General features: G+C 64.2%; 1 protein-coding gene across 1 annotated transcript; it reads left to right on the top strand.

Annotated features, from left to right (window-relative positions):
* The first annotated feature begins 3,918 nt into the window (after nt 1-3,918).
* On the top strand, nt 3,919-23,321 carry LIMK1 (LIM domain kinase 1). Its single transcript, XM_044456171.1, is given in 16 exon segments — nt 3,919-4,604; nt 11,775-11,913; nt 12,391-12,500; nt 13,591-13,782; nt 14,273-14,378; nt 14,479-14,577; nt 14,579-14,640; nt 16,008-16,191; nt 17,921-18,007; nt 18,415-18,546; nt 19,774-19,833; nt 20,788-20,853; nt 21,332-21,479; nt 21,882-21,937; nt 22,483-22,640; nt 22,867-23,321. Coding segments are annotated over 16 exon segments (2,034 nt in total). The 5' UTR covers nt 3,919-4,332; the 3' UTR covers nt 23,030-23,321.

Here is a 23,321-nt window from a genome sequence, read left to right as displayed (position 1 = left end):
CATGCCCCCGCCCCGCCGCGGCGCACCCCCCGGGCAGGCCGCACACGCGCGGGGCGCCAGGCGGGAGGGGAGGGGAGGGGAGGGGCTGCGCGCGCGGCTGGCGGCGCGCCGGGACCCAGCGCCCCCGCCCCGCCGGTGCGGGCGAGAGGGGAGGGGCCGGGCCGGGCCGGGCCCTGCCGCGCACGCTGCAGCCTCCGGAGGAGGGGGCTCGGCTGGCTGGCTGGCTGGCCGCGCTGTGGACCCGCCTCCCGCGCTCCCCCCGCCCCGTCTTTTTTCCCAGGGCTACCGCGCAGTCGGCCCGGGCGAGTCCGCAGCCGGCGCCGTCGGTCCGCCCGCCCTGCCCCCTCCGCAGGAAGAGCCGCCGCCGCTGCTGCTGCTGCCCGAGGGGGCCAGGCGGGGGCGGCTGCATGAGGTTGATGCTGCTTTGCTGCACCTGGAGGGACGAGCCCATGGGAGAGGACGAAGGTGGGACCCGCCGCACGCGCGCTGCGCCCCTCGCCGGCCTCGGGCCTGCGTCCTGGGCAGGGGCCTCTGCGGGGACGGCTCCCCCCGAGCGCCTGCCCCTCTTTCGCGTGCATGACCTTGAACACCCGCGCCACCTCCCCGGCTCGCGCTGCATTGCGCGTAAACCCTGGTGCACACGTGCGCCGCGGGCTCCCAGCGCGCCCCTCCCCCGGCGGGGGGCGCTCCTAAAACAGAGGGGCTTTCTTGTGCCCCTGGCCCGTCGGAAGAAGCCCCGGGGCGCCCTCTTCTTCCTTGCCCGCCATCTCGCCCACTTCGCTTGCACCCAGGCCCTCCAGACCCACTGTGTTAGGAGCGCCCCCCCCGCCCGACCCTGGGAGACGTAAAGACAAGAGTGGTGCCTCTGAGCTCGTGCAGAGTACATTAGCTCCCCCCTCGGCCTGCCAACTCTCCAGGCTTCCAGCTCGTAGGCGTGACGAGCGACCACCCAGCCGCCCCCCAGCGCGCCGGGCCCGATCCGTGTGCGCTGTCCAAGGTCCTGACCTCTCTTGCAGCCTTTCCCGAAAACCAGCAAGCGGCGCATCCCTTGCGCAGCCGCCGTGCAAGCTGGGGTTGGGCAAGCTCGGGGTACGGGCAGTGCTATCCCTCTGCGACCCCCCCCCGCCCCCCCGAGCATATTTTTAGCAAAAGCCTTGAAGTAACAGCATTGTTGAGCGTTTGGTTTCCATGGTTTATTATGACAAACTGCATTTTGAAGTTTCCTTGCAATAGAACTTTTCCCGCTAGAACTGTTCGGCTTAAACCCACGGCGCTCATCAGTTCAGAACAGGGACCAGCTGTTCCCCAACACCCCCTCCCTGAGCTGCCTGCTTCCGGTCCCTCTGGTCCCAAGCACCAGTGGCAGGTGGGGAATCTGGGGCCAATGAGAACAGGGGTGGGGGCATGCCGTTTTTACTACTCAGCATGAGAAAAGCACTCGGCACATGCTCCAAGCACCCTCTCTCCTGGGTGATTGTTTCAAGAGCTTCAGGACTGAAACAGGCTTGGGTGGGCACGTGGAACCCTTGTGTGTGCAGGAACTTGCCAGCCTTGGCCTCACTGACCGCCGCCTGCAGCAGCCCCACACTTCCCCGTCACTTCCCTCCCCTGGTGGAACTGGGCCAACTCTGCTGTTATATAAGCAGATCAATTTATTGCCACCAGCTTTGATCACCCTTTCCATGTGTGACCAGTTTCTGGGCACCTGGGTGCAAAATACCCAGGGAAGGCTGCTCTGCACCTTCTCGTGGGCACCTGTTCCTTTTGTGCCCCATAGAAGCTGGGGATATTCCTGCCCCACCACCCCTTTCCCTGTTCGAGGACGGCCACTGCTCCCTCTCTGAGGCCCGGCTTCCACTCCACCCCCCTCGGTCATCCTCGGTGTGCAGGTTCTGGTCAGAGTGCCTGCTTGGGGGGAGAAATTGCTCTGCACATTCCCAGAGATACCCTGCCTCTCATTAGGCTTCAGGGCTACATTTGGGCAAGCAATGGATGAAAAAAAAAAAGCCTTGGCAGTGGGCTAAGAGGGGTGGGGTGGGGAGAGCCATGCAAGGAAAGAAGGTCGTGTGCAGCTGTGCTCTCTCTGGAGGCCTGGCAGCGTGCGGGGCAGCACTGCAGCATGGCCCCCCCCCAGATGTGATGGTGACCCCCACGTCTTCTTCACCCTCCAGGAAGTGACCTGCCAGTATGTGCAAGTTGCAGCCACGCCATCTACGACGGGCAATATCTGCAAGCCCTGAATGCCGACTGGCACGCAGACTGCTTCAGGTAGGCACTCTCTGGGCGGTTGCGCGACCGGAATGTGCGGCAGGAAATTATTGCACCGTTGCATTGCGTTTATTAGGTTTCTGTCTTAAGCAGCAGCTAGATCTTTCTAAGCAGTTTGCAAGACAAAACACCGAAAGATAAAACTAGGTATACAACCATTAGCAAGCAAGATTTAGAGGCAAGCTCACGGCAATACAATTAATACAACAATACAGTACAATATAATACAAGAATTGTAGGACTTCTGAAGAAGCCCACTGTCATGCCCTCGAAGATCTGGGAGGAGGAGAGGTTCTTCACCTGGTGCAAAACAATCCAAATGCCAGTGCCAGGCAGGCTTCTCTGAGAAGACTGTTCCACGGTTGGTGGAGGGGTCACCACGGGGAAGGCCTGGTCCTTGGTTGCCATCCGCCGACCCGTGGAGACAAGCCTCAGTCACTGTTCAGCTGGCAAAGGAGGAGCCCTCCACCCCGAGGCAAGGTAGGATGGGAGCGAAACAGCGTACAATAAGGACATCAGGGAGGCGGCCAGGAGCGTTCTGAAGGCCCATCTAGAGCTGCATCCGGATTCGCTGGTGGCCGAAAAGTGGCCTCTCGGAACCCCCTGAGCCAGGCCAGAGCGCAGCAGTCCTCCTCCGCCGTGGCACCGGATGTCCTGCAGAGGCCCCTTCCTCTCCGGGAGTGTCTAAGCCCCCCTCACACCTCTCTGGCATTCGTGGCCATTGGTATGTCTTGGCCAGTTTCTTGTCCCTTTCTATTCTGGATGGCACAGTTGCACCCAGTCTCACCCAATCTGGTGCCCTGCAGATGTCTTGGACTGCAACTCCCAGCATCCCCAACCGTCTCCAGGCTGGCTGGAGTTGCCAGCAGCTTTTCTCCGAGCTGGGATAACCCGCCTTCGTCTGCATTGCCATCTCGGTGGTGTGCAGGCAGTTTACTGGCCGGATGCACCCCAGGCCAGCCAGCGGGGTTCCTGCAGCTGCCGCACGTTCAGCAGCACAGGGCCGAAGTGCCAGAGCTTCCCCAGGAAAGAGGGTGGCCCAGTTCTGTCTCCTGGGCCCGGGGCGTTTTCCAGCCATGTGGCGAAAATGCAGGCGACGCACCCAGGAATGTGCTGCCAGCCCAACGGCCCAACCCGGAGCGCAAGAGCCGGGCAGCTGCCATGTCTGCCCCCCAGCCTGCGTCTGCTTTCAAGGCAGGATCAGGCCCAGGCCTTCTGGTCCCGGAGGCTCTTCCAGGCAGGGAAAGGTGCAGGGCTTGGGGAACAGAAGCTGCATCGCTTTGGAGAGGAGCTTGCCAAGCTTTCTCCTGAAGCGGCAGCCGGAGCGAACTCACGCTGGGGAGCATGCCGTGGGCTGCTGGAGCAGTTGAGAGGGGGCCGCACGTGACAGGGGCAGGAAGCGCCCCCCAGCCCCCTGCCCCTGTTGCGGCCGAGCAAAGGGAGAGCCCGCCCCGCACCATCGCCCCCGGCCTCCCCGAGCCCAGCCCTCCACGCCCCTTCGGCTCTCCCCGCCCCGCCCCCACTTCCTCTTTAGGCACATCCCGTCTGGGGCCCGCTGGCCGCGAGAGCAGTGGGGCAGCCGGCAGGCACGGAGCTGGCCTCCCCGGCCGCTCGCCGGAGGGCCGCTGGGCCAGGCTGTCCGTGAGCACCCAGCTTGGTGGGGGGCGGCCCCGTGTAGGCCCATCGGCCGCCAGGAAGCGGGGCAGCGCCTCTCACCCCCACGCGGAGGCGGCCAGGAAGAGACCGGCTCAGGGCGGGGGCAGCGGCTCTTTCAGCCGCGCACCCCGCAGTGTGCAGGCAACTCCGGGCCTGGTTGGATGGCCGGAGAAGCGGTGGAGGAGCAGCACATCTGCCGGCACAGCGGGAGATGCCCTGAGAGGCACAGGGGCGCGGCGCACGCCGAGAGCGGCATGCCTTCCGGTCGCTCGGCTGGCGCAGGCACCGGCTGCCGTGGGTGCAGCTCCAGGGACGGAGTCGGCCGGAGGGCAGCGGCGCTGTGCACGGAGGAACGGCTGTCCAGCCGCGATTACGGAGCGGCTTCCTGCCGGCCCCTGCAGCTGAGTCATGGAGCCTGCTGAGAGGGAGGCCGCCGGGGCGCTTCTCCCCAGCTCCGCCAGTTCCGCCCCGGGTGCCTGCGGGGCTGGAGGGCAGCCGGAAGACCCACACTTTTGCCTTGGGGCCCGGGCCATGTCGCGGGCTGCCCTGAGGAGGCAGGGAAGAGAGGGACTTCGGCTGCTCCGGAGGGGCCCCCTGCCGACCAGGGGCCAGGAGGAAGCCTCAGCCACCGTGCTAGCCATGGAACTCCGACGCAGCCACTTCTTGATCAAAGGAGCCAAGTAAGTCAGTGGGCGTGTCCTGAGCGGAGCCTGGTGGAGCCGGGGGTCAGACTAGATGACCCGGAGACCCGTCAGGCTCACTCGTTGCTCTGTTTCTATGTTGCTAAGTCTTCACCTGGGTTTGTGCTGTTCTTTGACTGGAAGACTGAGTGAGGGAGCAGCTGAGCTAGATCAGGGTGGACCGAAGAGCCCAGTCCTCCGCCTCCAGCAGGGTGCCTTCGGAGGCACGAAGGCAGCCACAGACCCTGGACGAGGCCCCTGACCCCCAGAGCTGCTGTGGCTGTCTTCGGGAGGGCCCTGCTCCATAACCGGGTGAGGCCCGCGTTCAACTGAGAGCGGCCCTGCTGGCCGCATCGTGCCTTTGCTGGGTGCCCCCCTCCCGTCCAGGCCCCATGGCTGAGGCGTGGAAGAGAATGCCGGCTTGGGAGGGGCTGCAGAGCCGCAGCTCCCAAGCCATGCCCGCAGGCCGTGCTCTTTCCTTGTTTCCGACTCGTTTTTGTATTTTGTCCAATAGTCTCGGATAGAGTGCTTCCATACAGTGAAGTTCTAGCTAGTGGTCTGGTCTTCTTTCTGCTGAAAGTGGGGAGAAAGGTCAGCTTATGGGCCTGTGGTGTGGCACAGGAAAGCTCCTTTGCAGCGAGCCTGCTTCGAACACAGAGTGCACGGCAGAAGGCAGGCGCGCCCTCCCCGAGTCACCGACACGTCCTTCCAAAGGGTCCCAGGGACGGGTGCGTGTGCCTTTGGCTGGCTTGTCTTGGCCACAGACAAAATACCCCGTGCTGCTTTGACAGAATCGGCATCGCCTGGCTTGGGTGGTGGGGAAAGGAGAGCCCGGTGCAGGGGTGGGTGTCGTGGAGAACAGAATCGCTTCCAGCTGGCCTCGGAGCAGAGGGCTTTGGCTGCCAGCATGTTGGCGGAGTTTGGCAGCTCCCGGCTGCCCGGCCAGCACAAAAGCTGGAGGGGGTGAAAGCCGTACTCTTCGGCGAAGGTGGCCTTCGGTTGCCGTTCTTTCGTCCCGTCTTTTTCCCCTTTCCGGTGGCTCAGGGCAGCTTGCACGGTTCTCCTCCTCCTCTAAGCCTTCTCCTGAGCGCCACTGACTGGGCCGAAGTCCCCCCAGGAGCTCCGCAGCTGAGCGGGCAGCGGCTGTGTGCCAGTGTCCCACGTTTTGCCGTACGCCGCTGCCCGCCGCCAGCAGCCTCCGTCCTCTGCTGGGCAGCATTGACCAAAGGGGAAGTTCTGGGCCCACGGGCGGACAAACTGCATCCTGGAAGCGAGCGTGCGGCCGGGCAGGGACAGCTCTGCCCTCGCCAAGCCCCTTGAGGAGTTTCTTTCCAGCGTATGGCCCGTCGGAGGATGCTGCCGCTGCGGCTGTCCAAGAACGGGAAGGCGCTGGTTTCGTAGCTCGTGCGATGGAGCCTGCAGAGCCCCGCTTCCTGCCACCACTGGCCCCAGCCGCCCTCAAGGGGCAATGCTCCCTGCTGCTCATGTTCCTCTGCAGCTGCGCAAGACGCCCCCGGCCCCGGACGAAGCGCGTAGCCATCAGGGCTAGCCAGCCATGGCAGGCCGCTGCCTCCAGGCACCTGCCTGAGCCCGGACCCGGTCGGCGGCCGCCCTGCGGTCTTCTGGCAGCCCTCCGTGCCGTGAGGAGCAGCCCTCCGCCCACTGGCGCAGATCTCCCGGCGTGCAGCCCGCAGGACAGCTCCGTCAGCAGGGCGGGAGGGAGGGAAGGAGGCCCTTTCCCCCAGCCTGCTCCGCGCCATGCCTGACCGTGGCCATGCCCCTTCTCGCCCGGCCGTGGCTCCTGCAGAAAGATGCGCTTGATGGCAAAAGGCCGTCTTAGCCTGGCCAGCAGGGCATGCAGGAAAGAGGTTCATGGGCAGAGGCGTCTTGCTGGCGGCCACAGGCGCCTCCCTCCGCCTGCTTGCTCAGCATCTTCCCCCAAAGCCTGGAGACAATGATCCACATGCCAGAGGAGCGATGGCCCTTTGGCATGAGAGCGTCCATGCCCTGAGCAACGGGGCAGGAGGCAGACGACAAGGCCCGGCCTGTGACGCCCTCAGACGTGCAGTGGCTGTCCTTTGTTGGAAGCAGGATGCTGGGACACACAGTCTGATGGCGCAGCCAGGGGGGGTTGAAAGGTGTTTTGTGGCTCGGTGGACAGAGCCCCCCTTTGCATGCGGAAGGTTCTGGGTTCGAGCTGCGACAGTGTCTCCTGGTAGGGCTGGGGAAGACTCTCACTTGGAGTGGCAGAAGAGCTGCTGCTGCCAGCCAGTGCTAGCAATGCTGGACCAGAGGGCCCCAGGGCTGACTCCTTCTCAGGTGGCTCTCTTGGCTCCAGGCCTGTGCTCTGTACCAGCAAAGACAGCCGATTAGCACAGAGGCGGCGGTGTTCTCCCGGGCCAGGCGGTGGGTGGGCGTGAGCAGACACCCAACTTTGGTCCCGACGTTGCCTCCGGGGAAGGTTCTGCAAGCCCTTGGTGCACAGGTACCTGGCTTGGGAGGAATGCCACAGAGCCCAAGCGGACTCTCCCTCCCTGGCTCTGGCTCTGGCTCTGGCTCTGGCTCTGGCTCTCTCTCTCTCTCCCCCGCTAACTTGCCAGGTTGGCGCCTGGGCAGGAGGGGCTTCCCTCCCTCGCCTCCTTCCCTTCGGTGCTGATTAAGAACGCTCTTCTTCTGGTTGCAGCTCTGGGGCTGGGTGCAAGTGAGCAAAGGGGTTTATGCCCTGGACAAGGGTTTCAGCGAGAACTTAACTGGCTGGTTTTGCCTCTTGTGGAATTCAAATGCATCCTCCCCAGGCCTCTGAATAGGCAGATGTGGCTATGAAGGAGCACAGGTACATACCTAGGAAGAAACCAAAAGGTTCCCGCTGCAGGGGGTCCCCCCCCGCATCTTCCTGGCACCCCCAGGACCCCCCAGCACTTTGGACTGCTCCTCCAAGTGCCAGTCAGGGGTGGGCCAGTCTCTGAATAACAGAAAAAAAGGCATGCGAGGGTTAATGCAGCAAGTTCCCTGATTGGCTTGCTCCAGTGGGAAGTTCCAAAAGGGTGATGTCATGCAGAAGACCCCTATGATGTCATCAGTGGCATTCCCCATCCGCCCCCTGCTGCTCCAGGAAGAGGGCTGGGGGTGGGCAGAGGAGGGGTCTGAGCTGCAGCAGCGAGTGCCATGCATGTGCACGGGGGGGGGGGGGCTGCCCGCCCCATCGTGCCTGCTTCCCCCTCCTCTTTGCAGGCGAGCAGAGGTCCTTGGGTCACCCCCATGCCTCCCCATGGGGCCAGTGGGGGCATGAGCGCCGGGGGAGCTGTCCCTGGCACAAAATGAGCCAGGGAACTGCTGTGGTGCCCCGGGAGGCCAGGCCGTGCGTCACCCACGCTGGGCCAGCCACGGGGTGTGCAAAGCCAGGCCGGCCGCACCGTGGCCCCTGTGCCTGGGGGCCGCCCCTCCCCTCGGCAGGGGCACTGTGGTGTGGCAACCCGCCATGGCGCCCGGGGGACCCGCCCGCAGCGGGGCGTGTGTGCATGGAGAAAAACACGTGCTCCCGGGGGAACTCCTGTCTTGCGAGAGGCTCGCCTGCGCTGCCCGCCTGCTCGAGGAGGAGGCAGAGGAGGCAGCGGGGGCGGGGGGGGGGCGCAAGGCAAAGCCACTGCAGCAGCAGCAGTGCAGGCAGGCTGAGTCACACCAGCCGGCCTCTTCCGCAGCTGCGCTGCAGTTGGCAGCCGGTCTCCAGAGCAGCACCTCGTGTGGCCAGCGAGAAGCGTGAGCGGGGGGCGGACTCAGGGGGCCCCCTGCAAGCCCCAGGCTGCCCAGGGATGGACCTGCCAGAAGCTTGCGTCAGGCCAGGCCGAATTCCTTGGCCAGCTGGGGCTGGCTCTGTCTTTCCCCGGCCCTGTGGCCCCCGGCTGGGCTGGGCTGCAATGCCCCTTCTAGATTAAGCCAGCCATTGCTACAGGGGATCGGGTTTAATTGGTGTGTTTATGTCCCCTTTCCCCGGCTTGCTGGCTTGGCTTGGCTCCTCCCCCAGTCTTTGTGCAGGAAAGCAGCTTTCCAACCAAGTCACGCTTGGCCCATCCCAGCTCAAGACTGGGCGTTTAGGACCTTCTCAGGATTTAGTTAGTCGAATTGTTTTTATCTTCTGGAAAAGGAACGTTCCTGGTACAGCTCGGAATCAGCAAGTAATCCTGCCTCAAAATACAGATGCGTGAAAAAGAGATCAGCATTGAAGGGGAAAACTGTGACAGTGATTTTTGGCAGGGCTGGTGGAACGGCCGTGTCTTGCTTGGAGCAGGGACTAGGGCGCCCCCGTGTCTGCTCCGTCCTGCCCACCGAGCCTCCCGCCTCGGGGCAGCCCAAGCCGGCTGCCCTGGAGCAGAATCGAACCTGGGAGCGTCTTGCGGGTTGCCAGTCACAGCAAGCTCCAAGCAGCCGCTTGGCTTCTGGTAAAAACGGCTCCCGCCTGCTGCACGCCCTGCGCATCTCGGAGCAGCCCACGGGGCTGGGTCCTTGCTCTGTCCTCCTGGCCAGGCAAGCCAGGGGAGGCCCAGCAGGTGGTCCCTTGCGGGTGGGAGGCCCAGCTCAGGATGGGTCATTTGACACCCGAACGGACACGGCGCTCAAGGACAAAGGAAAGGCAGCAGAGACGAGGGAAAGCGGGTCTTGGCGGGTGGTCCTTGTGTGCAGGAGGGCCATGGCTGAAGCACCTGGGCCCCCTGGAGTGGGTCTCCGGAGCGCAGAAGGGCACCTGCCCAGGGCCTCGGTGAAGAGGCAGAAGAGGAGGCAGCTGTGGGGAAGCGCTGCTCTCCTGCTCTGGCCGGGCGGCTCCTCGGAGGACGCCCGGCTCCTGGGCCTTGTGGCGAAGCGAAGATGAGGACAGGTGCGGCTGGGAGATGAAGCCCCGCAAGCTTGGCTTGAGCCACGGGTTTGGTGAGGAGGCGACTAGGGTGGACCTGCACATACTGGACGAGCAGATCCCGTTGGGTTTCACCAAGGGCGCACAGACTCCCAGGCCAAGGGGGAGGCGGCCTCGGCACCATTCGCCATGTGCAGGCGTGGTTCTCGGGGGGGGGGCTGGGCTTGCATGCCTGAAATAGCCTGGAGGGCAGAACCAGTAGCGTAGGCTGAAGGCGGAGACCCCAGGTGGGGGGCTTGCGGTGGTTCCACTGGCCTGCGGGCGGCCCAGGCCCTAGGTGAGGAGCATCTTTCTGAACCCACTCTGCGAGGGAGCATATGAACTGGTCATCAAGGGATAGCACCTCTGAGCATGTGCAGAGTACACAAACTTGTGCTGCTTAGGAGCCACTGCTTTCCCCTGAAGCTCTGGCAGCTCCTCTCCCGCTCTGCCAGGTGTCATGTGCTGCCCTGCGGAGGAGCTGAGCGCCACCTTGCACCTTGGCAGAGCGAGAGCGAAGCTCCCGCACTGCTCGGCCTCTTGTGCCTCGTGGCTCATGGGGGACTGGACCAAGCAGGTGTCCCCCGGAAGCTTTCTCCTGCCCCACTGGGAGCAGGGGGCAGGGCGCCCAGGGGCCAGTGGGGCTCGGCTGGAGCTGAGGCCAGCGTAGGCAGGTGTGTGTTGGCTGAAGCGGCTGGCGGCCAGCGGCACCTTCAGGGTGCCAGTCTCACTTAGCACCCTGCATCTGGGGGGGCTGCCCGCCCGCCCGCCAAGGGCCCTGACTGGGGGAGGCCCAGTGGCCCAGGGAGCCCCCCAGGGTCAGATCCCCCAGATTAGCGGGCTTTTGGCCCGCACGGCTTCCCCTTCTGCCACCTCCTTGCCTCTTCCCGCCTGAGGTTTTCTGGGTCCAGGCGCCCTCCTCTTCCCTGCCTTTTCACCAGGAGTTTCACCAGCGTGCGCACATCTCAGCCTGAGTTCACTTTTGGTCCTGTGGGACTGAGCCCCAGCTCCTTCTGATGGACGCCGCGGTCCTGGCGGCATCCCCTGGAGAGCCCTGAGGATGCCGTGCGGCCGGGGGGCGCCACAGCAGGCCCCCGCAGAGCAGGGCATCCCGGGCTCCATGTGGGAAGATGGCCGGCACAGCACTGGAGACGGGCCCCCTCGGCCCCCTTCCTCCAGAAGCAGGCTTTGAACGTGAGGATGCCCAAAGTGCTGCTGTGCCAGGAAGGGGGCACCCAGCCACCCTCCCCAGCTGCGACGTGGCTGGCAGCAGCACGGGAGGAAGAGAAGGGGGACTGGTGGCCTTGTGTCAGTCCTGGCCCGAGCAGGAAGGAAGCTGCCTCTTCTCCTTCCGTGAAATCCCCTCGCGGCCATTTCTTCTGCTTTTATCTGGCTCCACTTTTGGACTGCAAGGGGCGCCAGGTCTCCCGGGTGGCATGCTGTCCTTCTGCCCCCCGCCTGCTCTGCCTGTGCCGAGGGCGGGGGCCCTCCTCGGAGCCCAGGGGAGGCCTTGTGACCGGGGGAAGGTTCGCCTGCTCATCCTGGCCTGGCCAGAGTTGCAAAAGGCCAGCAGCCAGCCCGCCTTTCGCAAGCCAGGAAACCGTCGCTCACTTCCCCAGCCCATCTGCTTCGGGGGCGCACGTGCCCCACGGCCCGCCGGCCCCGCCTCAGTGGCCGTTTGGGCACCCTGCGGCTCAGCTCCTCGGAGCGCGTCTGCCCCGTCCGGGCCGCCGCGGTGCCCCCTGCGTGGCGCGTGTGGGCGCCCACCCCGCTCCACCCCAAGGCCCCCGAGGCCAGCGGGAACCCACCCTGCCGGGAGCCCTGCCGAGGGGGAACCGCGGGAAGACGCTCGGGGCGTGGCCGGCCCGCCAGTCACAGGGACTGGGCTGCTCCGCTGGGGGCGCCGCCGTGTGGTCTGAGCCTGGGTGCAGCCACCTTCAGAGGGAAACTCTGAGCCGTTAGCCACTCTGGGCAAGAAGGAGCAGCTGTGCATGAGAGCATCTGGAGGGGCAGTGTGGTGTAGTGGTGTGAGCTGGGCTGGGGAGACCCTGGTTCTGGGTCCACGCATGCATCGAGTCAGAAGGTGGCCATGGGGCAGCCCCCAGCCCTTGGCTTCCCCTGCTTCAGGGCGCTGTTGGGGGGATGAGGTGGGGGGGAGGCAGAGGGCGCGCGCCCCTCGGACATCTTCCCAGAGAAGGGCAGGATGCAGAGGCGCCGAGGGCGTGCGCACCCGCCACCTTGGCGGACAGGGCTCCTGACGAGGACCGTGCGCTCGCGCCCCACAGGTGCTGCGAGTGTGGGGCCTCGCTCTCGCACCAGTACTACGAGAAGGACGGGCACCTCTACTGCAAGAAGGACTACTGGGCCCGCTTCGGGGAGATGTGCCACGGGTGCTCCGAGCAGATCACCAAGGGACTCGTCATGGTGAGTGGGCTGGGCGTCGGGCCTTGCCCCACGGAGAGCGGGTCACCTGGGGAGGAGGCCGGCTGCCCCACCGCAGAAGGACCAGCTGCCACTCAGCCTGGGGGTGCCCCGAGCTGGGCAAGCGCTTCTCTCCCACTGCTCGGCCAGTGCAGCTCCCGGGCCCGGTCGCACCCCGTTGCGGCTGCCACGAGCCCTGCCCGAGGCTCACAACCCAGAAAGGCCCGCGGCATGGGGGAGACGAGGGCCCCCTCCTGGGGGGTTGGGTGTGCGGGACAAGGAGGGGGCGTCTCAGCCGCGGCCCCCGAGACGGAGTGCATCCCGCCTGTGGGGCTCGTCCGTGCCGTGCCGGGTTGAGCTTTGCAAGGCACGGTCTGCTGGGGGCTCAGGTGGGAGGAAGGGCTCGCAGCTCCCTGCGTGGCCACGGCTGGAGCCCTGCAAGTGGCGGGCGGCTCACCTGGGCCCACCTGTCTCTTCCAGGTGGCTGGCGAGCAAAAGTACCACCCGGAGTGCTTCAGCTGCCTCAACTGCCGGGCCTTCATTGGCGACGGGGACACCTACGCACTGGTGGAGCGATCCAAGCTGTACTGGTGAGGGGAGGGGCACCCAGGCGGCTTTGGGAGGCGCCTGGGCAGAGGCGGGGCAGAGCGAGCCGGAGGGAGGCCTCCTGCCCTTGGCGGCTGCAGCACGGAGCCCCACTGCTGCGGAGGTCCTGGACCCAGCCCCACAGCCATCCTCTGGGGATAAATCGTGGGCGGGAGGGCAGGTGAGCTGGTGGGGGGAGAGCCATAGACAGCCCGTGGGAACGGTCGGGGGCTCCTGGGTGTTCCTGTGCGGGTGGCTTGAGGCACGGAGTGGGGCCGGGCAGCTGATCTTGGCAAGGCTGGGCCGGGGCCCGGTCCCACGGTGGCCCAGCTGCAGAGAGCGGCCCTGGGCCTTCCCGCAGGGGCCGTTGCTGCGCGTCCGTCCTGAGGCAAGGCCCGCAGCCGGTCAGTGCTCCCACCGCTTGCTCAGGAGAAAGCGACCCGGAAGAGCCGTCTGTCCGCTCTCTGGCCGCGGAGCCCCGCTTTCGCCCGGAACCGACCCGAGGTGCCTTCCCCACCCTCCCTTCTCCTGGCTCGCCTCCTCCCAGCCCAGCCGAGGGCTAAGAAGTGTCCCCAGGTGTGGGCAGCTCCCGAGGGCTGCGGGGGCAGATCGCCTCCCGCCGGCTCCCTGCCCCTGCCCAAATAGGGCTCCAACACCCAGTGGTGAAGCAGGGCCAAGGAAATGGGAAGCGCAGGGATTCTGTTGCCAGACAAAGCAAATTTGGCTCTAGCGGGGGCCACCGAAGGGCCCAAAGCTGCACTGTCACAATCCCAGTCCATGTCAAAGCTCCGCTGGGACCGCCCAGGGCTCCAGACGCCCCCAGTTTCTGAATTTCATGGAAAGACACACTTAGTCCCCCCCCGGGGGGGGCGCTTTGCAGGCCCAGCCGAGCGGCTCATGCAGAGCTGCAGCCAGGCCCCTCTGAAGGCATGTTGCTCCCGGGGGGGTTCAGCAGGGGAGCAGCCGTGCTCCTCCGAGCGGCCTCCCCGAGCCCCCCGGGCCGCCTCTGCCCCCGTCCCATGCGGGCACCTGGGCGCCACCCGCCCTGCACACCGTCTCGGAGCAGCAGCCCTGAGCCCGCATTCTGTGCCACAGCGGGCACTGTTATTACCAGATGGTGGTGACGCCAGTGATGGACCAGCTGCTGCCGGAGTCTCCCGGCCCCCGGATCCCGCACACGGTGACCCTCGTCTCCATTCCCGCCTGTGCCGAGGGCAAACGAGGCTTCTCCGTCTCCATCGACCAGCACGGTGGCTCAGAGCACCCGCACACCGTGCGCGTCCGGGAGTGAGTCGAGGGCCTTGGCCGGGTTGGGGCAGGGGCGGCTGGCGGCCCCCTTCCCACGAGGGCCCCTCGGCGGACGCCAGCCCGCGTGCGGGGCTTCGTCCCCGCCCCTTCGCAGTGGCCCACGCTGGAACGTGCCCAGTAGCCGCACCCGGCATTTGGCCCCCAGGTTGGAGGGCTTCTGAAGGGGATTGGGGGAGCGGGGTGGGAGGCGACTTGCACCCCGCCCGGTCTCTGGGCTTCCGCTGTGGGAGCCAAAGGCTGAACTGGACAGGCTGGCCTGATCCTGCCCCTGGGCTTTTAATTTTCAAATTAATGGACATTCAAATGCAGCATTGCAATCTGGTGCTTCACCGGTGCGGGAGCAAGGGAACGGTGCTGGTGCTGCCGCTCCCAGCAGGGTCTGACCACGGGGGGAGGGGGGCGGGCCTCCGGGGGGGGGCACCGGCCAGGCCGAGCCCCCCCGGCGCTGCTTACGCCCCCTTCCGGCCAGGCTGAACCCCGACTGCATCAGCCCGGACATGAAGAACTCCATCCACGTGGGGGACCGCATCCTGGAGATCAACGGCACTCCGATCCGGCACGTCGCGCTAGACGAGGTGACTGCCCCCGACACCCCTCCTGGGGGCCGCCCGCTCCCCCGCCCCTGCGCCCGGAGCAAAGGCGCCTCACCTGCCTCCGCCCTCCCTGTGCCCGCAGATTGATGTCCTCATCCAGGAGACCAGCCGCCTGCTGCAGCTCACCATCGAGCATGACCCGCAAGGGCCCCCGGGCAGCAGCCCCCCCCCCCGCACTGCCCAGCCCCCTCTACTCGCCCGGCCGCAGCCCCGAGCCCTCTGCCGCCCGCCAGCGCGCCATCATGTAAGCCTCCGGGGGGTGGGGGCGGGCAGGAGGTGGGGGCATGCTCTGCAGGGCGGGCGCTCCTTGGGACGGCCTCCCCGCAGCCCCCCCACGGGGCCCGGGGGGCCAGCACAAGTGGCCACGAGGCTCCACTCCCACTCGGAGGCTCCCGCCCCGTTCTTTGCTGCCCGCGCGCGCGCACCAACTCTGCGGGAGTGGCAGATGGGGTCAGAGGTCCTGCTGCTGCAGAGGTCCTGGGCTTCAGCCCTCTGCCCCACCGGCCAGCGACCCCGGGCAAACCGAACCGGTCAGGCTGGGCTGCTGGGTGCGGCAGGGGAGTTGCTGCCCTCTGGACCTCGTCTGGCTCCAGGTTCAAAAAACGCAGATTCATCCAAATCTGCATTTGCCCATCACTGTGTGTGCAGATGTAGAAATACCGACTGGGACGTATCTTGATCTTGATTTTGCCCCCGTCGGAGGCACAGAGCAAGAGGAATGGTCCTTGTGGCACCTTAGCCACCCTGCCCTGCAAAAACCCCAGGCAGGTGTTGCTTCTGGGGTGATTTCATAAACCCAGTAGATTTATTTTATTCTATTTTAAACCCAGTAGAATTTATTTATTTCATTTGTTATTTATATATAAGCCATCCTGAGGCCTCCGCGACAGGATGGCATATAAATAGTCTAAATAAATAAATAAGTAAACCTTATTGCAATGCCAATTCCCTTAAAAAATGTGTTTTTTTGCTGGAATTTTCCCTCTTGAGGTTGCAATCAGCCCAATCAATCAGCAAACAATGGGAATTTAGGATTCTGTGCTTGGGGCTCTGCAAACCATCTCCAAAGCATTGGCAGGGCACAGACTTTTTGCTATATAACAATGCACTGGAGCACTACATTAAAAAAAAATCATAGAAAGCTTTCCCTCAAAGGACCTTCATTCTGTTCAAAGGACCTTCATTCTGTTTGATGGAGGTTTTAGCTAAGAATCTTAGGTTAAAATGAAACCAAGATGATCTGAATTGAATCTTAGAAACATAGAAACAGCGCGAGTCAGAAGGGGTCTCCCCGGCCATCTAGTCTGACCCCCGACTCCAGCCGGCTCCGCTCACGACATGCCCACCATGTGGACGTCCAGCCTGTCCTTGAACACCCTCAGCCACCTCCCGTGGAAGCCCGTTCCACATCCTCGGGGTCCCGACTGTCAGGAAGTGCTTCCTGGCATCCAAATGGAACCTGAGTTCCCCGAGCTTTGCTCCACTGGAGCGCGTCCTGCCTTCCTCTGCAGGGGAGAACGGGGTGCCCCCGGCACCGGGGTCAGCTTGTGGCGGCCGCCTCTCCTCAGCAGCCCGGCGAGGGCCCTCCTGAGCTCTGCTCTCCCCCGACAGGAGGAGCTGCAGCATCGACAAGTCTCCATGCTCCAGCTCGCTGTGCTCCCCGGCCTCCCAGCGGAAGGACATCGGCCGCTCCGAGTCCCTGCGGGTGGTCTCACGCCCTCACCGCATCTTCCGCCCCTCGGACCTCATCCATGGAGAGGTCTTGGGCAAAGGCTGCTTTGGACAAGCCATCAAGGTACCATCCCAGGAGTAGCCGGCCGGGGGCACCCCTGCCGTGACCTCGCAGCGGTGACGGCCTCGCGAGTCACTCAGGGGTGGCCGTTCTCACGCACCGCTGTGGAAATGTAGAAATCGATCCATACAGCGAGCGAGTTTAAGGAAGTCTGGCCACAGCGAGCGGTATCTCTGGGGAAGTTCAAGCTCTCTGTTCCTCTTTCCGTTCATTGCCCTGAAAGCAATTCTCGGGAAATGTTGGCAATTTCCTGAAGTTGTGTTCATGTTTAAAAACACAGGTATGCGCATGAGCACTTCCAAGAGCGTTTCTTTGTACATATGTGTACTTCTGAAGATGGTGTGCAGGCAAGTGAAAAAGCACACCCGCACAAATCCACCCATGGGCTGAATCTTCACAACCGAGCCTAGAAATACGCATGTTTGGGAAAATGCATGTTTGAAAACTGCATATTTTGAGTACAAAAATTACGCGATTTAAAATATGTGCATTTTTCCAATGAAATATTTCTTTTAAAGACTCTTGTGTCTGAGATGAGCGAAACAAAGCACAGGGAGGCAGAATTCACAGAACTTTCTATTCAGCACAGATTAGAAACATAGAAACAGAGCGAGTCAGAAGGGGTCACCTGGGTCATCTAGTCTGACCCCCAGCTCCAGCTGACTAGTTAGGCCCCAACTGGAGTCCTGCATCCAGTTCTGGGCACCTCAGGACGAGGCAAACTAGCTGGAAATGGTTCCGAGGAGGGCTACAAGGGTGACCCGGGGACTGGGAAAAACGTCCTGGGAGGAGGTATTGAAAGAGCTGGGCGTGTTTAGCCTTGAGAAGAGAAGATGTGGGGGAGTTTTGAGGGCACTCTTCAAGTCCTTGAAGGGGGTTGTCATGGAGAGGAGGGCCAGGCTCTCACCCCCATCATCCCAGGATCGAGACATGGAATGATGAATTTAAGCCGGAGGAAGCCAGGTGCCAGCTGAGTGTCGGGAAGAACCTCCTGACTGTTAGAGCAGTACGTCAGTGGATCGAGCGGGCTCCCCCACACGGAGGCATCGGACTTGCAGCTGGACAGGCATGTTGGAGCGATGGCTCAACTCGGTGTCCTGCACTGAGCAGGGGTCGGATCCGACAGCCTTCTGGCCCTTTCTGGCTCTCCAGTTCTATTATTCTATGAACTCCAGCGTTGCTTTGCTGCATATCTTGAAGTGCAGCAGTTTGAAATCAGTGGGGTGGACATGGTCCATCTCTGCTTTTGGAGCAGTGGGGGTCAGTGAGGTACCTGAAATTCATCCCCAAATGCTTGTGTAACTGGCATTCTACTTAGAAACCGAAGGCTCGACACACATATCCCACAGTCCTAGCACAGTTCAGCCCTGCTGGTGGGCTGTTTACACGCATGGGGGGCAGAAGGAGGCCGTGACCCAGCAGAGGGCAGGAGAGGCCCAGCGCAGAGCAAGCCAAGCCACAGAAGCCTCTTCATTTCCAGCCCTCCTGTGCCTGACGTCAGCCAGAAAGGCTCCCAGAATGGTTTGCAAAGAAAAGAAACATGGCAGTCCCTGCTTGCAAGCCTAGAGTCCAAAAGTTGTGGCAGAAAAGAAAAGGGCACGTGGAGGGAAGAGGATGAGAGTGCGTCCCTTCCCCTCCTCGGACCTGAATTGTCCCGGTTTGCAGGAGGGGTGAGTTCCAGGAAGGTTTTGCACGAGCTTCCTGATTCTGACCTTCAGTGCCTTCCGCGCAGGTGACACACCGGGAAACCGGAGAGGTGATGGTCATGAAGGAGCTGATTCGCTTTGACGAAGAGACCCAGAGAGCGTTCCTCAAGGAGGTGAGCCGGCTGCCGCTGCGCCCAGGGGTGCTGGAAGGCGCCCGCCCACCCCGCTGGCCTCCTCGGCCGCTGCCCTGGGCCTTTGACGTCGGCACGCCGTCGCCTCGCATCCTGCCTTGCTTCTCCTCGAGAACTGATGCCCCTGCTCTTCCCAGCCTCTGTGCGCGCGGCTAATGACCGTGCGAGCAGCTGGCGGTATTGTCCGTGCTCCGAAGCTGCCCCATGGGGGCCATCCCTTCTGGCATGTCAAGCAGTGCCAGCCAGTCGCTGAGAGGGTTTTCGGGCGAATGGCGGCCTGCTCTCCATGCCCCCCCCCCCACGGCTCGGGGCCCCAGGCCTTCCAGCCCGCAGACGGGTAAGTCCAGCGGGGGCTGGGTTGACGCTGCGGCTCTCTGTCCCCACCCCAGGTGAAGGTGATGCGGTGCCTGGAGCATCCCAACGTCCTGCGCTTCATCGGCGTCCTCTACAAGGACAAGCGGCTCAACTTCATCACAGAGTACATCAAGGGAGGCACGCTGCGCGGGATCATCAAGAACATGGTGCGCGGGAGGCGGGACTGGCCTCGCGGCGACCCGGCTCAGGGCCCGCAGGCGGGGGGCGGGGGGGCGGGAGGTGCTCCGGGCTTCCGGCCAGCAGCCTGGCTGTGCACGAGGCCAGGCCCCCACCTCGCCCAGCGCCCAAGCAGCCCGGCAGCGCCCCGACTCGGCTTCCGGCGGCCGGGCGGCCACCGCGCTCTGATTCTGGCACCGCATCATTGCGTGGGACACACACCAGCTGCGGCCTTCGTGGCGAACGGGGGGGGGGGGCGGGTGCTGTGGCCTCTGCACACGGGAGGTTTGAGGGGAACTGGCAGCACATGCCAGCATGGCTGAGCTGGTTGGGGGCCCACCCCCAGCAGGGGCATGCCAGCATCCCCACGGCGACGGCTCCTGCGCCAGGCCAGGCCAGGCAAGCCTGCAGTGAGTAGGCGCCCCTCTGCTGGCCCACCCGGCCGGGTCTGTGGGGCAGCAGCACAGGGCTGGAGGGGCTGCTGAAGGGAAGAGCAGGAGCCAAAGGCAGGCATGGTCGGGCAAAGGCCAGGGGCCCACTCCCAGCAGGGCCCCCTCCACTCCCCATTGCAACTTGCATGTCCTCCTGCAGCCAGACAGGCGTTCAGACAGAGGGAGAATGTCGGAGGGGTAGAGTAGCGATGCGTGTCCTGGGCTGGACATCAGTAAAAGCTTCCTCACTCACTGTCAGAGCAGTACGACTGTGGAAGCAGCTGCCCGGAGAGGTGGGGGGCTCTCCCACTCTGGCGGCTTTCGAAAAGAAGCTGGACAGCCCTCTGAGCGGGGTGGTGTGACACGGTGTCCTGCAACTGCAGGGGGGTGGACTGGATGGCCTTCCTGGCCCCTCCCAACTTCACCCTTCCAGGATCCTGTGATTCCGCAGCAGCTGTGGGGACGAGTGCTTTCGACTGGGTGCAGAACTCCCAGCTGGCAGGCCAAATGTGGCCTGCCAGGGATCCCTGGCCCGGCCCTCGGCCTGTCAGGAGGACACCCCTTTCCCCCGGCCTCTGGGGCTTTGTTGGTGTCCTGCCTCTTGCGCAGTGTGTCTCTCTGGGGGGTCAGAACGCCCCCCAAGAACGGCTCCGCAGAGTAGCTCCCCCACCTTGCTCCCCCTGGAAGTTGGCAGACCCAACCCCAGCTTGCAGCTGCGGTAATATCCCCACTGCACCCCACGGTTCCTGGAAGTCCCTCGCTCACCGGCCCTTTCTCTGCCTGCAGGACAGCCAGTACCCCTGGAGCCAGCGGGTCAGCTTTGTGAAGGACATCGCGGCGGGGATGGTGAGTGCGCAGCCAGGCCGAGCCTGTGGGCAGTCCCCCCCCCCCCCCCCCGTCCTGCAGCCTGTCGCTGGCCGGGGCAGCCACGGTTCAAGGCCGGCGTTCGGGGAAGGTTGCGGCTGGGGTGGACCGGCGCTTGAGGAAGTGTGCTTTTCATCTGGGGCGGTCTGGGTGGGAGAGCTGTGAGCTGGCGTTGCCTTAGCTGAAATAAAACTGAATCTTAGCAATCCTTTCCCAAGTTGCTTAGATAGATGCAAATCTTCCTGTGCCAGTGGCACTCAGTCCTGTAGGCCTGGGCCCCAGCTCTTTTCCGTACCGAGCAACACCCCCTCTGCTTTTTGACTGTTAACTGTAGTTTTGTTGTAGCTATTAATGTTTTATTGTCTTTGAGGGTGTTCAGTTTTACGCTGGGAAGCTTTCAAAATTCTAGTTGAGATGAGAGCATCTCTGAGCATGTGCAGAGTGCCTCCCCCTCAACCGTGAAAGCCCAAAAGATACCCCAGAGACTCAGGCAGAGGGAGCTGCCTGTGGGTTCCTTCAGCCCTACTGAACTTCGGTGCAGACGTGATGACGATGACGAGCTGCACGCTGAACAAGAGCCGGGTTTTGTCCATGAGAAATGTGTTTGTTTGCTTATTATTAGATTTCCATCCTGCCTGTTAATCATTTTTAAATTTTTATTACCATCATCATCATCATCATTTTTATAGTGCCCATAGCTGAAGCTCTCTGGGCAGTTTACAACCAAGTGACAAAACTAAACAAAACAAGCTTAAACAGGAACAAGAATTAAGCATTCATGTCAGAAAGCATGAAATGACCTCTCGCAAGGCCTTCCCCAACGGGCGCCCCCGCAGCGTGGGGCCACCCGTCCCGCGTGCCTCAGGCTGTGGGGAGGGCGGCCGAGGGGTGCGCGGCACAGCGCCTGACTCGCCCGCTCGTCTCTCCCCCCGCCAGGCGTACCTGCACTCCATGAACATCATCCACCGCGACCTCAACACACACAACTGCCTCGTGCGGGAGGTAGGCGCGGGGGCCGGGGGCCAAACCCCCCGCTAGCAAGGGGCTGGGAGCCCACCGCCAGCTTGCGCACCGTCTGCGGGCGTCCGCGGCGGCCCCCCCCCCCTTTCGAGCGGACGCTCCTCGCGGCGGAGCCCCGTCCTGTGGCCTGACGCCAAGGCCCGTGATGGTTGCGGCTGCTTTGCTCCAGGGGCTGAAGGTTTTTGTTCTGCTTTTTCATGTCCTGGTTATTGTGAGTTTCACCCAAAGGGGACAAAACTGCAGAAAGAACAAAAACCACAGAAACAAGAACAATCCTTGGCCTTAACAGCTGTGGATCGGTAAAGACCCAAGCAGCTGCGCCAACCCAAAGGGCTCCCTCTGGGCAGGAGCGACCCGCCCCAAAGCCGCGGGCTTCTCCCGAGCTCCACATGGGGCGGGGGGGGGGGTGTGCGGCCCGCACTGCCGTGCGGCTTGCGAGGCGCCTCTCCCCTCTGCGCAGAACAAAAGCGTGGTGGTGGCCGACTTCGGCCTCTCCCGGCTCATGGTGGACGAGAAGAGCCAGCTGGCGCCCGTGAAGAAGCCCGACCGCAGGAAGCGCTACACGGTGGTGGGGAACCCCTACTGGATGGCCCCCGAGATGATCAACGGTGAGCGGGCGGCGGGCGCGGCTCCTGCCGGGGCTGCTCCACTGGGCGTGCTCAGGGACGCCCGGGCACCTGAGGCCGTCGCACACACAGGCTGCAATCGCTGGGCACGCCCCTCCCCTCCCCCACGGCAGACGTGTCCCACACAGCCCTGCCAACTCCCCCAAATGCCCAGATCCCCCTGGCATGCCTGGATCCTCCTCCCACAAGGCCACCGGCAGGTCTCTGCAGTCCAGGGCCCCGCAGGGGGGCCGGGCCTCTGCTGGGCTGCCTTTAACCCTGAAGATGTCTGGGGGGCCCAGCCCCTCTGCAGGGCCCCGGACTTAGTGTGGGAGACTGGCCTGGCCGCCTGGCTGCCCGGCCCCACAGTGCCACAGAGCTGACACCCACCCCTCCCGCCCACAGGCCGGAGCTACGACGAGAAGGTGGATGTTTTCTCCTTTGGCATCATCCTGTGCGAGGCGAGTCCCCGGAGCACGTGAGGCGGTGCAGGGCGGGGGGGCCGGAGGGAGCCGGCCGAGTCCCTGGAGCAGCTCCGGGCTCGTGGAGCAGCTTGTCAGCAGGCTGCGCCCATGCTCTTCCCTAGAACTGAGAAGGGAGAAGGGGCGTCAGAAGAGAGCGGGGGGCTGGGGGGAAAGAAGGGGCTCCCGTGCCCACCACAGGTGTGTCAGCCCCAGGGCGGGCCCAGATCACCTTCACCTGGCCACCTGTGCGCCAGGAAGGCCCCGCTCAGCTCTGCCCCTCCGGGATTCTGGCTCCGTGCCTTGCCCGAGCCCTGCTCTCAGCCTTCTCTCTGCTCTCTCAATTGCCCGTCTGCAATCTGGGGCCCATGATAGTGGCCTCCCTTGCAGGGTGGTTGTGCGAAGAATACGGACAGAACGAGCATCAGAGCAGTACGGGACGGCTGTGAACACTCGCGTGGCTGGCGGGGGGGCAGGCCGGACTCGTGCGCGGCTCCCGGGTGGGCTGGCTGGGGCCTCCACCGCTGCCCTTTCGCTTTGTGCAGATCATCGGGCGGGTCAGCGCTGACCCTGACTACCTGCCGCGCACCCTGGACTTCGGCCTCAATGTCCGGGGCTTCCTGGACCACTACTGCCCGCCCAACTGCCCCCCGGCCTTCTTTCCCATCGCCGTCCGCTGCTGTGACCTGGACCACGAGAGGCGGTGAGCAGGGGCCGGGGCCGGGGCCGGGTGGGTCCGTGAAGGGAGTGGGCCACGCGGACCCCTTGGACACGAGCAGGCAGCCCAAGCAGGACCGTCTCTGGGTGCCGCCCTGGCCGCGGGAGGCTCGGGGTCCAGAGCCAGGCGGGCGGGGGCTGCTGTGGGCATGCGGGGCCCTCGCCCGGGGGGGGGGGCCGGGCTGACGGGCATCCTTCCACTCTCCCCCCAGGCCGTCCTTCAGCCGCTTGGAGCAGTGGCTGGAGGCCCTGCGGATGCACGTCTCCCTGCAGCTCCCGCTGAGCCCGCAGCTGGAACAGCTGGAGCAGGCCTTCTGGGAGGCGCACCGGCCGGCGGAGGGCGGGCTGCTGGCGCACGCCGAGGTGTCGGAATGAGCGCCGCCAGGTTGCTGGGCAGCACTGAGCCTTCCCTCCCGCACGGGCAGCGCGGCGGGCCAGGGGCACCCCTGCGAGCTGCTGGAGCTGGTCTCCGGGCCCGAAGAGGCACGGGTGCCCCTGTCCCCGGAGTGGGCTCTCCACGTGTCCTTCTTCAGGGTCGCGGGGGCAGCTGCGCTGCGCCCGGCATCGTGGGATCGTGTAAATACTCCTCACGAACGGGCGCCCCCTGCCCCATGGAAAGCCCCCCACGGCTGAGGGAAGGGACACCCCTCCTTGCGTGACTTGTGGT

The sequence above is a fragment of the Varanus komodoensis genome, unplaced genomic scaffold (genome assembly GCF_004798865.1).
Source record: "Varanus komodoensis strain SLA01 unplaced genomic scaffold, ASM479886v1 scaffold81, whole genome shotgun sequence".
Lineage (NCBI taxonomy): Eukaryota > Metazoa > Chordata > Lepidosauria > Squamata > Varanidae > Varanus > Varanus komodoensis.
The sequence above is the reverse complement of the archived record's forward strand: the minus strand, read 5'-3'. Positions and strand labels throughout refer to the sequence as shown.